This window comes from Pleurodeles waltl, chromosome 3_1 (genome assembly GCF_031143425.1).
Source record: "Pleurodeles waltl isolate 20211129_DDA chromosome 3_1, aPleWal1.hap1.20221129, whole genome shotgun sequence".
Classification (NCBI taxonomy): Eukaryota; Metazoa; Chordata; class Amphibia; order Caudata; family Salamandridae; genus Pleurodeles; species Pleurodeles waltl.
In genome coordinates, this window is record NC_090440.1 from 176,885,262 (window position 1) to 176,902,230 (window position 16,969).

Genomic DNA, 16,969 nt, shown 5'->3' on the forward strand with positions numbered 1-16,969 from the left:
TTTCTATGTATGGTAAGGTAAGGTGTCAGGTTTTCTTCTGCGAGGTGGTGCTCAACAGCTGTGGTGATGGGACACAAAGGGGAGCCCGGACAAACAGGCCTCGGTCACTGGTCCCAACTGCGCCCCACACCTTAGAGATATCAATGTCTATGTGCAACACAATTATCAGTAGAAAGCTATGTATTTTCATTTGTCATCATGTGTTTCAAAGTATCACCTGAGAAAGTTTATCTTTGAAGTGTAATAAATTTGATGATAAATCTTTCAAGACAGTAATGAATGTGTAAAATAATTGTATGCTTTATGTTTGAGAGGAATGTCTGTCTTTCAGGAGAAATGCACACCATGTGACCAGTCGTGTCGCCATTGTACCGGCCCTGGCCCGGAGCACTGCGTCATATGCAAAGCGAACTCTGCCTGGGCCCCCGCAGAGAAAAAGTGCATTCATTGCTGTGACCCACAGATAGATCAGCCTGACTGCTGCTTCTGTAGATCAAATCTAGGTATGTGCAAGTGTTAAAATATATAGTTGTCTTTTTGAGGAACTCTATGCCAAGGGTGTGGTTATCAACAGTGCAGCAGGTGCAGTGTCCAAGGGTCTGAGGGTCCCACTGAGGGTGTAACATAAAACGTACCCTAAAACCAAAGGAGAGGAATAGGGTTGGGCTTTTTCAGTCGTCTTTTTGGTTAATTTGCAATTAATGTATAAAGACAAGTGAGGGTTTTTTAATATTGTTAAACTTTCTTGCCATCCATGTGTACGTACTTATGCATACATTCCGTATATTGTACATAAAACACTCGCTTTAGCACATTGTAACTAACGTATGTGAAAAATACCCCATTTGTCTCTGAAAATCTTAAAAAACAAACTGGTCAGAATGTGAGAAGCTAACTAAAGTAAAACATTACAGATATTAAGTTTAATTTTTGTTTATTTTATATTCAGCCACCATTGAAGCATTGTGCAGTGTATCATTTTGATATGATATCATTCAGCATAGGCAATTAACACATACACACAGTTGTACTTTAGACTCATTCCGTTATAAAACTCACTCCAGCACCGACTACATCACCCAGTGGCATATCGAAATTAAAGGGGCTCCCCTGCAAAGTACATGAAGACTACCCAGCAACTCAGTAAGGAGCTTTTAGGCCACGGGCCCACCTCCTGTGCACAGTGTACTGTGCTGAGGGCCACCCTGGAGCTCAGGCCTATTGTTACACCTGTGACATCACCAGGTTTCTTCACCTAGATCAGTGTAAGCCCTGGCTGGAAACATCTGCCTCGCCTCCTACTACCTTCCTTTGCCTCCACAAAGGCTATAGTGTGCTTTTGGTTATTTTGTTCACAAATGCAAGCAGCAATATAACACAACAAAAAGGTAAAACCAAATGTACTTGGTAAAGCAAAACTAAAACCCCCTTGGAACTTTATCAAATGACATACAACTTTTCCTGCTAACAGTACTTTTTTTCCACAAGTACAGAAGGAGCAAACTGCTGCACATCCCAGCACATTTCACCCCAATGCGTCCTGGTAAATGCAATTCGCTTACTTCAAAGTTGCAGTAGTTTTTCACCAGAGTTGGTGCAGATAGTGATGTTACCTCTAGACATGTGTTTCTGTGTTGAGCCCTTCATCAGTAGAGAGCAGAGAAAAGTCATCTGGGGTGGCTGAAATGCTGCCCATGTCTTCACCTGTCACCGTACCACTCCACAGGCAGACAAGTGCATCCCAGGTAAGCCTTTTAAATACAAGGGGGGAGGGAACACGCTGCTTCTCATCCCAGTCCAGTCCACCCCTTTGCATCCTGGTAAATGCAGTCCGCTTACTTCAAAGTTGCTGTAGTTTTTCACTAAAGTTGGATGTAGGTAGTGCTGCACCTGTGTGCCTGCGGAGTGGTACGGGGACCTGTGAATTCTTGGGCAGCATACCAGTAACCCTATATGACTTTTGTCTGCTCTCCGCTACTTCTGATCTCCACTGATGAAGGGCTAAACCCAGAAACACGTGCCTAGAGATAACAACACTACCTGCACCAACTTTGGTGAAAACCTGCAGCAACTTTGAAGTAAGCATAATGCATTTACCAGGATGCAATGGGGTGGACTGTGCTGGGATGAGAGGCAGTGTGCCCCCCCCCTCCCGAGTAAAACTTTTTCCATCAATAGAAATACAGAGATGAACTGTCTCTTCCTCACCTAAGCCATAAACATTTTTGACGTTTTCAAGCAGGTTACTTGGACGCATAACCTGAGCAAAATAAAGGTAGACAAGAAGTGGGAAAAATGTTACAAATTAGTTGAAAAAGTTATATTGTAGACAGAGCCACTGGGTAAAGTATCAATATCAACATCTCCGCCCTCGTAATCATGGCAGCATCTCAGCTAACCTCGCCGAGTACCTTAATAACTTGGATGCCAATAATCTACGTTCTCCGCATACGATTTAGAATAAGGACAATAACTGCTTGGGATTCCTCAGAATATGTATATTTCAGCTAAACTTCATTTCAGCACTGAGTTTGAGTAAGATGTAAAAGTGCTGTAACTTTCAGGTGATTTTGACGCATGCCAGACTAGTCCTGGTCACAACCTATAGATTTCCCATTAGCCCTTAGGCCGTTGGGAAAACGGACACGTTGTGTCCCATGAACCTCTCCTATAGTTTCCAGAAAGAGATGCACATTAGGAATGGACATAACATGCTTAAGAACACATGTAATTTCTCTGACCCTTCCCCAAAGTGAGCACGCACAAGAAATCAGGACTAGTAATTTGTGAGGGTAGTAGGTGAATTCATAGAAAAATAAAAACCCACAAAGCGTATTGGAGGAAACAAAGTCATGGAAATCCTTCTTTAAGGAAAGCCATTTTTAACAAAACAAGGAAAATTAGAGGCAACATTTTAATGGAAATGCTTTTAAATCGAAAATGTAAAGGATCATTTAAATGAGAACAGAGTTCATTGGAAACTACAGTCCAAAAAGTATTTAGTGTCATCAGTGATTTATTGAATTTCAAACAATGAAGAAACAGTTCTAAAATGTTTATTTTTAAATATAGAAATAGAACTCCAGCACAAACTTAGGCCCCTATTTATACTTTTTTTAGCGCTGCATTTGTGCTGCTTTTTGACGCAAAAGCCGAGCAAACTTACAAAATACAGTTGTATTTTGTAAGTTTGCACCCCTTTTGCGTCAAAAAATGACGCAAATGCGGCGCTAAAAAAATATAAATATGGGCCTTAAAGTTAACATTCAGTGCCCCAATTTTAGAAGACAGTGCAGACACATCCCAATTGCCCTTAGATATAGAGTGCATTTCTCGTTCTGAGCTTTCTCTCTACCGCAGATGTAACCGCCCGTGGTTAACAGAAGTGTTGTGGAGCTGCTCCCTCTGCTGGCTTTCACTTAGAATGACACTTGATCTGAGGAAAGATCAACATTCTAAACTGCTGTCTCCCTTGCACAATCAGAAAATGTTTTGAAACATGAGAAAAAACAGGCTTTCCTTCAAAAAGTTTTCATTGAAAAAAACAAATCAATGTTAAAACCATAACTTGATAAAAAGTTTCCATGATATTCTAACGATGACACTGTATTTTGAGCCCTCTGTTCAGGATGAGGCTGTATTACTCAATGATGATTCCATGACAGCTTTAGGATGAGGCTATACTAACCCGGGATGATCCCACAATGACTTCTGGGTGAAGCATTATTACTCCATGATGATTTTAGTTTTGGGAGAAGGAAGTAGCCAGTAAATTAAAATACTGTTACGCCTAAACCCCCACTTAACCCACACCTGTTATCACACTGTGCACATTAGGCAAGCAAACCCGACCACCATGAGGAGAATTACCTTCACCTTTGATATTCCATCCATCCATATATCCTTGCACATATACATCTGTTCTATTATGCATCCACCCAGCAATATGTCCACGTGGCCATCCTTTCACTCTTGCCCTTCTGTCCATACCAACCCAGTCTCCCAGATCCATTCAAGATGTGGTACTCCAGGCCAGATTTTTCCCTTTGAATTCTGGGACTTGTAACCTTGTTTTATAATGGTTTAAACATGACTACAAATCCCAGAATTCAAAGAAAAAACATTGACTGGAGCAGCACATCAAGCATGGACTGGAGAAACTTGGCAGTACTGTCTGTCCATTCTTCATGCTTCCATACATTCACTTCTTACCCTATTAATACTTTCAGTGTTCTCTTACACTTTCACCTGCCCATCCATTTATTCTTTTGTCATTACTCCAACCCCTCTGTTTTCCCTTTCACCTTTTCTCATTATATACTTTCATGTTTCCTCCTGTTCACCCTTCCTTTCTTCTTTCTACCTACTCATATTATGCCTCTCCTATTTAGTTTTTCTTATATTTCTCTCTCATGCTTACTTGTACTATTTGTCTTTCTCTCAGCATTTTCCCCTGTTCTAATCATTTGTCATGCTCTGTTTCCTTTGCTAGGCATAACAGCCCACCTACCACAACCCCTGCCATGGTATTGCCTGATAGTATTATTTATGGGTACTTTGTCTGCAGACGGAAAAGGCCCATAAACAGCTTAACATTTAGTGGGACCCAGTTCATCAGCACATGGGGATGAGTGGTGACCCCCTCTTAAGCTGATTGACTGGGTGGGTCCCCACACCACTGGATGGGGATGTATTACTCCAGGGGGATGATCCCACAAGGATTTAGGAATGGGGCTGTCAGAGGCATAGCTTCAGGGAGGTGTTTGGGGTGTTACACCCCCCTTATAAATGTATTTTCTGTAAAATAGTTAGGTACAGGTGCTTTCAGTCAGGTATGGTGAGGTGTCTGTCAAATTTCACAAGGAATTTTACGTACACACAGATAACGCGCACACACTCCTTCTCTGCTTTGAAAGTTTTCACAAATGTTGGGTATATTACAAAACAATGGGTTTTTCACTTAGTTCACCTACCAAACCCTATTTCTTTCCCTTTCCATTGCCCCTTTAGCCCCTCTCATGCCCCCTGCTTGTCATATAATGTATTTTACAATTACAAATCTGAAGCTCAAACCCCTCCCACCCCCAAATTTTACTTTGCCTTGGGGCTGTGTTGCTCCAGGGTAATATCTTAGGTAGAAATGGTCAAACATTTTTGAGAAAATTAAGGAATAAGCATTTTTCTTTTAATTTTTTTCTGTGGAACAGATCATGGCTTCAAAGACCACCAATGACAATTCTGTAGGTGATACATAAAGCGAAGAGTGGATTCCTTTTCCTTGTTTGAGCACATGAAAACTGCTCACAAAACGATCCTGGGAGGGCTATTGTTTTTTTGGATGTTTTTTCAGTATTCAGACCCATGTGGCTAACCACAGGGACCCATTCTGATTGGTTGATGGCAGGCAATCAGTGATTCGACCCATCTTATTGTCTTGTAGGAAGCCAGTCAATCTAGATCTGTTCCTGCACAGCCAGCCATATAACATATGTGACTTCACTGAAGGGCAATTAATATCTTAGCAACTCATGGATCGCTGCAGGATACTTCTGGCTGTTCGCTTTATCTGCTTGTGGTAAACTGAACTAGGTCTAGTAAAAGACAGATTAACATGAGCAGTCGCTTCCCTTTAACAAACTCACAAAGTCATCTAGCCTTACCCATAAGGGCAGCAGGATAAGTTCATGCCACTCCAGGATGATTTCATGATTACTACATTTGACACCTTCGATATTACAACTTCATAGCAGTGGTGAGTTACCCAGAGAAGAGAACCAATAAGTCATCAGTATCATCACTGCACTCTTTTTAAACCCGAGTCTCCTCTACTCTCTCATTTTGGGGTTGGTCACTCTTATCAAGCAAGCTGGTTGAGAAGAGATGTAAATAAGTGAGTGGAAGTATGGTTATTCTTACCATCAGAGGTTTTACTTGGAGCCATTTCATGTGCATGAGTTTGAGACTGTAGGAGAGGCATGCTGTGATGAGCTGTTGTTGGGTGTATGATTTAACACATAATGATTGGTCCAAAAACTGATGGGACAAGTAACAGCTGTTGCGAGCCGCATCCGAATTACAGATTATTTTCTTTCACATTGACATTTAAACTGCTTAAATTAGGTGAAATTTCTTTGTGTAAATTGGTGGGAAGATGGGGAATTACTAGAAGAGGGCGAACCAGGAATTACCCATATGGTCCAACTCATAATGAGTATGAGCCGTCCTCCTGCAAATACTGGTAACTCCAAGGGTGAGAAAAATCTGACCAATTTTTTTGGCTCAAAGTATTCTTCATTTTCATCAATCATTGTGCAACAATTAAGATGTGGTGTGACTGTGAAATTCAGTGGAAGTCTATGTAAGTGTTCGTGCTGAGTTATTGGTCTAGTGGCTGTGAGCTGAAGAGTAGCTCACGGAGAGCAGTTTGATTAAATATGTTGAGAGAAGTCTTTAAACTTGTGAGTGGAGAAAGTTCGTTTGTGTGGCTTAGTGGTATTTTGCCTAATTATGAAAAGCAGGCTGGTATATCTGACTGTAGCTGAGGGAGAGAGACTAGTGAGTGAGCTTAAAAATAATTTTTGATGAATGGTACTGCATAAAGTGGCGGGTGTGTTGTGAATGATAAAATATTTGCAGTGTTGTTGGCAGAGTATAATTACTTGGTTTGTGGGTGAAGAAAAGTAGATTAATAGTTCAAATGGCTGTGAGCAAATGTTAAGGACTGGAATTGCTGAATGGCTTAGCTGGTGCTGTAAAGTACTGGGGATAAGCACTTTGAGTTGTTGCGAAGGACGTGGTCATAAGTGGTGTGAGCTGCAGTTAGAAGCAGAGCTGTGATTTGGTGGTGAAAGTGGCTGAAATGTAGACTTCCAGTACTAGAATTTCATTTTAAAATGTGCCCTTTTAGGAATAATCTTGGTTTGGCACCCAGGCCAGAAAGGGGCTAGTTGCAGGCTCAGGCTACACTATGAAGTGTAATAAGGGCAGCCATGCTGTCAGGAAGACTCATTTATTTTATTTTATTTAAATAGTATTGAATGTGTATATATTTTTTTGAAAGAATAGTGATACAATTTTTAACCGTACGTCCATGTGGTAAAAATAGGGGTAAGTGAAAGTTCTGTCGTCTTCTGTAAAGTTGTGCAAAGTAGAGAAACGTCCTCCTCCAGATAGGTGGATGAAGAATTCCCACTTTGCCCAAACTTGCTGATGCCAAGATTAACTTACCTGCAGTCTGTACACTGGACTGTTTATCCTGCCTGTGGCCTACACAGTACTTTCTGCCATTCGGCATTACAAGGTGGTACAAGGGGCTACGTTATGAGGAGGATCCAACTGCGGGGATTTTGTAAGCGGCTAAGAGCAAGCTAGTTTATCATGAAAGAAGTTGGAGCTCATGGAGCAGGGGTCTGTGCAATTTGTTTATATTGAGGGTTAACCAGGGGATGTGCAGGGGGACAGGTCTCCAATAAGGGACAGCTCCATATGGCAGAAGCTCACCTTCGTAATCCCACAATAGCGGGAATCATTACTCTCTACTGTAAAGACTGATAAATCTGCCTTTTTTCTTAAATTCACAGTTTACAGAAAATCAGAATCTTTAAAAAAAAGATGCACAGTAGTAGTTCATGGACATTTTCAACTTTACATATGTGTAATTGGAATATCAAGAAGATTCGATAACACAAACATGCTGTCTAATTTGACTTTTCTTTTAAAATGCACTCCTACCCTCACACTCATTTAGTAAACCAGCTCCCTAATTGCCTAGTATTTTGCTATTTAATATTAATAGCTATGCCCACATGGCCCGATTGTTATCATCATTAATATCGAGCATTGATGTCTTTAACACTCAGTGCTTGCTTTTACCCATTAATATCAATACAAATGGTTTAAAAGTAAAGAAAGCCCACATATATCAACTGGAGATGTACAAAATTCCCTCACGTGTCACTTCACAAAATTTCAACAAAATTACACAAAATTATATATAATAGCGTGAAGTGCAAATCTGTATTTGCATATATTTTAGCACAAAATGGGCCCCTATGTTAATTTTTGGTACTTTGGTACAAGGACATATTTAAACAAAAGCACAGTGAATAACAGGCACTCGCACCATTGTTATTCCTGTGTGTTAGCGGGAAATGTTAACTGCAAACTGTGCTGTTCGCTGTGCTGTTTTTGTGTGATTGGCACATTATTACGCATAGTGTAAATTTCACCCAGGTCTAATATTAACCAATGACTGACTGCACACTATTTTCTGAAGCAGACTTTATGGAGATTGGCATTTAATTATGGAATCATGTATGAGCTAAATGGAGCTCATTGAGCAGTAATCCGCAAATAATTCCAAAATCATCCAACTAGTCAACATGCTAAATACAAAATTGAGTGAACTTGGTAAATAGGCTCTTGAAGTATTCAGCAAATCATCCCTGAATCACAAGGAATTATTCCATATTGTCAGTGCTTGAGAAATAATCAGAAACACATTTTCTAGGTCATCCTCAGCACATCAGGAACAATGTCATCTTGTCAAGAAATCAAATACTCATCCTAAAATCACCAGGATCAATCACATATTGTGACGTCATCAGATACTCATTTTAAAGTCACCCTCCGATCATCAGGAACAATTACATCTTTTGAAGTCGTCAGCTACTCATTTTCAAATCATCCTTATTTCGTCAGGCTTAAGTTTCTAAACTCTGCAGATGAATTAAAGAGCTTGATGATGTCTTCTGATGTGAAAATGACTCCTGCAGTAGTTGGCTGATCTACCAATGACTCTGGGATGCCTTCTAAAGTCATCCTGTTTGACCTTGACTTGAAGCCTGGATTCCTTTCTAATAATTCCAGTGTGATACTGACTGGGTGTCTGTTTGTTTAAAACTGTTAAGGTCTGTAGGTTTGCATGCCCCTCGAATTCGATTTGCCCTGGTTGTGGAATATAAAGTGTATCTAAAAACCTATGCCCAGCAGGGTCGGATTGGCCTTTATGGCAGTCAGGCAGTGTCAGGTGGGTTGATCCAACAGATCAGGGTGTGGGCCAAGTTGTAACAGTTTGCGAGCCTGTTTTTATGGCAAGCTGGGCCAGTTTTTACTGTTGATTTCCCTGATATTACCACAAATATTGCCTGCTGAGAGCACAAATGCATGCAGTCTCCTGTACCACAAAGCGTGTCTTTGCAAATTCAGCATTGGTCTGATTTGCAAATGTCGGCCACTTTTTTAGCTATCAGATTTGTCATTGGCCACTTTTATTTTGGTACCTGGGCTTATATTTGGTCTCCACTCGGTCCTGATGTCCACAACTCAAACACCCCTAGGGGATTCTAGAAGCACATACTGTGTGATAGGAGGATCCCAGGGAATAGAAGTCACCAAGTTGCGAGACATAAGGTAGGAAAGAGTTTTACAAATACATGTTTTGAGCTCACCTATTAGTGCACAGAACACCAGCACATTACTGCACCTTTCTAAAACGAAATTAGAACAAATAGATGCAGAGAAGCTGAGGATATTTCCAAGAAGGCCAAGCATCTCCAATATACTAATTTCTCTACCCATAAGGCTCTGCACTCCTAGATGTGCATACATTTGAGAAGGGCTATTCGGAGATCCAAAGAAATGTACAAAGATTGGCCTATTATTGAGAGGAATGTGTTGGTGAGGTGTAAACCCCTAAAATCAAACACACCTGCTCCAACACTTAGCACCTTCAGTAACGTGTACCTCGAGACTAGTTGCCGCCTCGTACAAGGCAATGCTTTGTAGAAGTCATGGTGGTTGTCTTGTATGAGCAGTGCTGGTTCTTGTTTGGAAGCAGTTCACAGAGTCATAGATAACAAGAACCTTATTGAATAAATGAGTTTTAAATAATTTCTTAGTGCTTTCTGGTACGAGTTTACTTCAATAAAACAAGGATGTAAAACAACGTGTTTCAGCCTGCCAGCTTGTAGCCTAAAAGTAGCATGCGGCACATCACCTTACTGTTGTGCAATTATATTTAAGCAGCACAGAGGCAGAGGCAGTTCTGACTACTCATCAGTCATATCCCTAAAGGCAAAGTCAGAGGAGAAGTGAGGATTAAATGCAACTCACTTTTGCACCTCAAAAAACGCGAAGGGGGGGGCCTTAGGGCAGTTCTCTGCAGCCCCGCGAGACAGGCTTCTTTCAAAAATTACGTTCCACGCTCTACGTTAGTAAATACCTGGTAGATACAGTGACCCAACTTAATGGTACTCAGCTCAACAATGCCGCAAGAATGAAAGGCAGGATAGGCCCTGTCAGAGTTCACACTTGCGAACCACTGGTCATACTGTGATCCTGTTCCAGCACGCCTCCCTCGTTCCCTTCTTTTAGAACAATATTTGCAGTAACGCAATTAACTGGGCTGTTACTTTCCAGATGATGCATGTTACCAGAACAGCAACAGCCAAGGGAAGGAACTGCTCGTTATTAACGTTGCGGATTGCACAAAAGTGTCGAAGTGTGAGATAACACGGCCATATGCGTTGCCTGCTGATTTTTATGGCCAGTGCAAGGTACCCATATGCAGTTTACTGCCCTTGGACTAAATGTAAAGTAAAGTGGCCTTTTCTTCAGGGGAATTCCCCAGGGGAACTACTCGGACGTCGAAAGAGAAGACGCCGTCTCCCTCCTTCCCACAGCACTGCACGTTCCAATCACAAAACAATTTCACAGGTGCCGTGCACCACACCCCTGGGAGTCGATAAACTTCCGGGATCAGGAAAGCGTCACTCAGTCACGGATACTAACGAAACTATTAGTGCACGCACCACAGGACTGGGTACAACGAGCGCAACTAATAAAATGTGCTCCCGAGGCACTGTCACGAACAGGGCCGGCTTTAGCGTTAGAGGTGTCTGGTGCCACAATGGTTTTTGGCGCCCAGTGGCCAGCTTCCCAACAAATTCTCTCTCACTACCACCTTCCAACAGTGCACTCCCCTTAGCTCCTCTCTCAGAAATGCGTGTTATTTCTTTAATAGCGATACTCATCCCAACCCTTGGTTTAGAGTTCCAGGTGCTTGTAATTGCAAATCGTTGGTAACTATCATTAAGGCAGCTGTGTAGCGTAACCAAAAGGCCCATTTAGGGATGTGTACATAGATTGAATGTACAACAGGGAGTCTCTCACACAGAAGACTGATGAGGCCTTCAACACTGAGGCATGTCTTCCCAAGACACATCACCATTCCCAGTCCTATGGTATCCTCTCATTTACCATTCTCTCAATCTAAAAGTACAAAAAGCAACTTCTTTTTATATGCAAATATATATATTGCTTATTCCATTATTTGGGACTTTTATAAAGTGTCATTTTCAGTCCTTTATTTGCTTCATAGTGCTGAATGTTTAGCTACAATACTCAGTCGAATCAATGAAATATTCTGCCTTCACAAGAAATTGTAAGTTGTGTAGCAGCAGTGCCTACACGGTGTCAACACCAAGCACCCAAGGTGTCCATAGAGGTACACTGGGCCGACCGGCGGGGTAGCTTCTTATGAAACTCAGTCACATTTTCAAACAGTACAGCACACAAAACATGCACACTCATCCGTGGTGTCTGCACAATGAAATCCCTTCTCTTAGTGTGCCATCAGTGCCACACCTTAACTTTTGCAAAAAATGTTCTCCCCTTAGAACCATCTAGTAGCTTGACACAAAAGCAGCCAGGCTTAGCTTAGAGGCACTGACCTAAGTATTTATGCATCACACAAACAGTGATGAAGTGAGACATGACACAAGAAAAATCCCAAACCACATTAATAAAATAGAAGTATAATAAATAAATAGAGACCAAAATGATAAACATCCAATCAGTACTGTTGTGAATATCTGTGCTTGGTTGATATAACAAGTAACCAGCTATGAATGATATGACTGGAACTGTACAATTCTGTTGCAACTGACAAGGGAAAGGGTAACGAACCAGTGGCATTGGGCAGATGAGCGATGAGTGAAGGATATTGTAACTGGCTGTGGAGCATGCTTATAAAGGGCAGGAACTGTGTGGGGTATATGCCTCTTACAGTACTAGACTTTGATTTCAAAATCTGGCCTTTTAGGAATAATCTTGGTTTGGCACTCAGGCCAGAAAGGGGCTAGTTGCAGGCTCAGGCTACACTATGAAGTGTAATAAGGGCAGGGTCACTGCCCCTCCCCGGCCATGCTGTCAGGAAGACTCATTAAAAAAAGCATTTTAAATAGTATTGAATGTGTATATATTTTTTAAAAATAGTGATACAATTTTTAACCGTACGTCCATGTGGTAAAAATAAGGGCAAGTGAAAGTTCTGCTGTTTTATGTAAAGTTGTGCAAAGTAGAGAAACGTCCTCCTCCAGATAGGTGGATGAAGAATTCCCACTTTGCCCAAACTTGCTGATGCCAAGATTAACTTACCTGCAGTCTGTACACTGGACTGTTTATCCTGCCTGTGGCCTACACAGTACTTTCTGCCATTCGGCATTACAAGGTGGTACAAGGGGCTACGTTATGAGGAGGATCCAACTGCGGGGATTTTGTAAGCGGCTAAGAGCAAGCTAGTTTATCATGAAAGAAGTTGGAGCTCATGGAGCAGGGGTCTGTGCAATTTGTTTATATTGAGGGTTAACCAGGGGATGTGCAGGGGGACAGGTCTCCAATAAGGGACAGCTCCAAATGGCAGAAGCTCACCTACGTAATCCCACAATAGCGGGAATCATTACTCTCTACTGTAAAGACTGATAAATCTGCCTTTTTTCTTAAATTCACAGTTTACAGAAAATCAGAATCTTTAAAAAAAAGATGCACAGTAGTAGTTCATGGAAATTTTCAACTTTACATATGTGTAATTGGAATATCAAGAAGATTCGATAACACAAACATGCTGTCTAATTTGACTTTTCTTTTAAAATGCACTCCTACCCTCACACTCATTTAGTAAACCAGCTCCCTAATTGCCTAGTATTTTGCTATTTAATATTAATAGCTATGCCCACAAAGCCCGATTGTTATCATCATTAATATCGAGCATTGGTGTCTTTAACACTCAGTGCTTGCTTTTACCCATTAATATCAATACAAATGGTTTAAAAGTAAAGAAAGACCATATATATTAACTAGAGATGTACAAAATTCCCTTACGCACAACTACACAAAATATCAACAAAATTGCACAAAATCATACATAATAGCGTGAAGTGCAAATCTGTATTTGCATATATTTTAGCACAAAATGGGCCCCTATGTTAATTTTTGGTATTTTGATACAAGGACATATTTAAACAAAAGCACAGTGAAAAACAGGCACTTGCACCATTGTTATTCCTGTGTGTTAACTGCAAATATTAACTGCAAATTGTGCTGTTCGCATAAGTTTTTGTGTGATTGGCACATAATTACGCATCGTGTAAATTTTGCCCAGGTCTAGTATTAACCAATGACTGACTGCACACTATTTTCTGAAGCAGACTTTATGCACATTGGCATTTAATTAAAGAATCATGTATTAGATAAATGGAGCTGATTGAGCAGTAATCCGCAAATAATTCCCAAATCATCCAACTAGTCAACATGCTAAATACAAAATTGAGTGAACGTAGTAAATAGGCTCTAGAAGTATTCAGCAAATCATCCTTGAATCACAAGGAATTATTCCATATTGTTAGTGCTTGAGACATAATCAGAAACACATTTTCTAGGTCATCCTCAGCACATCAGGAACAATGTCATCTTGTCAAGAAATCAAATACTCATCCTAAGATCACCAGGATCAATCACATATTGTGACGTCAACAAATACTCATTTTAAAGTCACCCTCCGATCATCAGGAACAATTACATCTTTTGAAGGCATCAGCTATTCATTTTCAAATCATCCTTATTTCGTCAGGCTTAAGTTTCTAAACTCTGCAGATGAATTAAGAGCTTGATGATGTCTTCTGATGTGAAAATGACTCCTGCAGTAGTTGGCTGATCTACCAATCACTCTGGGATGCCTTCTAAAGTCATCCTGTTTGACCTGGACATGTAGCCTAGATTCCTTTCTAATAATTCCAGTGTGATACTGACTAGATGTGTGTTTGTTTAAAACTGTTACGGTCTGTAGGTTTGCATGCCCCTGGAATTCGAGTTCCCCTGGTTGTGGAATATAAAGTGTATCTAAAAACCTATGCCCAGCAGGGTCGGATTGGCCTATATGGCAGTCAGGCAGTGACAGGTGGGTTGATCCAACAGATCAGGGTGTGGGCAAAGTTGTAACAGTTTGCGAGCCTGTTTTTATGGCAAACTGGGCCAGTTTTAACTTTTGATTTCCCTGATATTACCACAAATATTGCCTGCCGAGAGCACAAATGCATGCAGTCTCCTGTACCTTGCACAATACCCACAAAGCGTGTATTCGCAAATTCAGCATTGGTCTGATTTGCAAATGTGGGCCACTTTTTTAGCTATCAGATTTGTCATTGGCCACTTTTATTTTGGTACCTGAGCTTATATTTGGTCCCCACTCGGCCTTGAGGTCCACAATTCATACCCCCCTTGGGGATTCTAGAAGCACATACTGTGTGATAGGAGGATCCCAGGGAATAGAAGTCACCATGTTGCGAGACATAAGGTAGGAAAGAGTTTTACAAATACATGTTTTGAGCTCACCTATTAGTGCACAGAACACCATCACATTACTGCACCTTTCTAAAACGAAAGTAGAACAAATAGATGCAGAGAAGCTGAGGATATTTCCAAGAAGGCCAAGCATCTCCAATACATTAATTTCTCTACCCATAAGGCTCTGCACTCCTAGATTTGCATACATTTGAGAAGGGCTATTCGGAGATCCAAAGAAATGTACAAAGATTGGCCTATTATTGAGAGGAATGTGATGGTGAGGTGTAAACCCCTAAAATCAAACACACCTGCTGAAACACTTAGCACCTTCAGTAACGTGTACCCTGAGTTTGTTGCCGCCTCGTACAAGGCAATGCTTTGTAGAAGTCATGGTGGTTGTCTTGTATGAGCAGTGCTGGTTCTTGTTCGGAAGCAGTTCACTGAGTCATAGATAACAAGAACCTTATTGAAGAAATGAGTTTTAAATAATGTCTTAGTGCTTTCTGATACGAGTTTACTTCAATAAAACAAGGATGTAAAACAACGTGTTTCAGCCTGCCAGCTTGTAGCCTAAAAGTATCACGCGGCACATCACCTTACTGTTGTGCAATTATATTTAAGCAGCACAGAGGCAGTTCTGACTACTCATCAGTCATATCCCTAAAGGCAAAGTCAGAGCAGAAGTGAGGATTAAATGAAACTCACTTTTGCACCTCAAAAAACGCGAAGGGGGGGGGCTTAGGGCAGTTCCCTGCAGCCCCGCGAGACAGGCTTCTTTAAAGAATTACGGTCCACGCTCTACATTAGTAAATACCTGGTACATACTGTGACCCAACTTAATGGTACTCAGCGCAACAATGCGGGAAGAATGAAAGGCAGGATAGGCCCTGTCAGAGTTCACACTTGCGAAACACTGGTCATACTGTGATCCTGTTCCAGCACGCCTCCCTCATTCCCTTCTTTTAGAACAATATTTGCAGTAACGCAATTAACTGGGCTGTTACTTTCCAGATGATGCATGTTACCAGAACAGCAACAGCCAAGAGAAGGAACTGCTCGTTATTAACTTTGCGGATTGCACAAAAGTGTCGAAGTATGAGATAACACGGCCATATGCGTTGCCTGCTGATTTTTATGGCCAGTGCAAGGTACCCATATGCAGTTTACTGCCCTTGGACTAAATGTAAAGTAAAGTGGCCTTTTCTTCAGGGGAATTCCCCAGCGGAACTACTCGGACGTCGAAAGAGAAGACGCCGTCTTCCTCCTTCCCGCAGCACTGCACGTTGCAATCACAAAACAATTTCACAGGTGCCGTGCACCACACCCCTGGGAGTCGATAAACTTCCGGGATCAGGAAAGCGTCACTCAGTCACGGATACTAACGAAACGATTAGTGCACGCACCACAGGACTGGGTAAAACGAGTGGAACTAATAAAATGTGCTCCCGAGGCACTGTCACGAACAGGGCCGGCTTTAGTGTTAGAGGTGTCTGGTGCCACAATCGTTTTTGGCGCCCAGTGGCCAGCTTCCCCACACATTTTTAAATCCAAATATATATATTGCTTCCTCCATTATTTGGGACTTTTATAAAGTGTCATTTTCAGTCCTTTATTTGCTTCATAGTGCTGAATGTTTAGCTACAATACTCAGTCGAATCAATGAAATATTCTGCCTTCACAAGAAATTGTAAGTTGTGTAGCAGCAGTGCCTACACGGTGTCAACACCAAGCACCCAAGGTGTCCATAGAGGTACACTGGGCCGACCGGCGGGGTAGCTCCCCATGAAACTCAGTCGCATTTTCATACAGTACAGCACACAAAACATGCACACTCATTTGTAGTGTCTGCACAATGAACTCCCTTCGCTTGGTGTGGGATCAGTGCCACACCTTAACTTTTGCAAAAAATGTTCTCCCCTTAAGAAACATCTAGTAGCTTGACACAAAAGCAGCCAGGCTTAGCTTAGAGGTAACGAGCTAAGTATTTATGCACCACACAAACAGTGAGAAAGTGAGAAAATGACACAATAAAAATCCCAGATCACATTAATAAAATAGAAGTATGATAATTAAATTGAGCCCAAAATGATAACCATCCAATGAGTAGAACCGGAGATTTTGAAGGTTTAAGTCTAAATAGGACAAAGAAGCAGAAAGAGCTAACTGTGGGCATCTGGTCGCGCTACTCCGGGACATAGTCCCAAGTTCAGACCAACTGTGGTGGAGTGTGGGCCTGATACAGGGACCAGGTTAGTCCAGCTGAAAAAGTTATCTTCCCAAAGCCCGGAGCGCAGGGGCTACACTTATGCCATCCAAGGGTCCACGGCCTGGAGAGGCACCTTTTGGA

General features: G+C 41.5%; 1 protein-coding gene across 1 annotated transcript in view; it reads left to right on the top strand.

The window, feature by feature from the left end:
• Positions 1 to 16,969, top strand: part of LOC138283896 (proprotein convertase subtilisin/kexin type 5-like) — a 570,601-nt gene that overhangs the window by 429,567 nt on the left and 124,065 nt on the right. Inside the window, exon 15 of the mRNA XM_069222102.1 lies at positions 332 to 503. Within this exon, the coding sequence (XP_069078203.1) occupies positions 332 to 503 (172 nt within the window). The remainder of the gene's footprint in view (positions 1 to 331; positions 504 to 16,969) is intronic.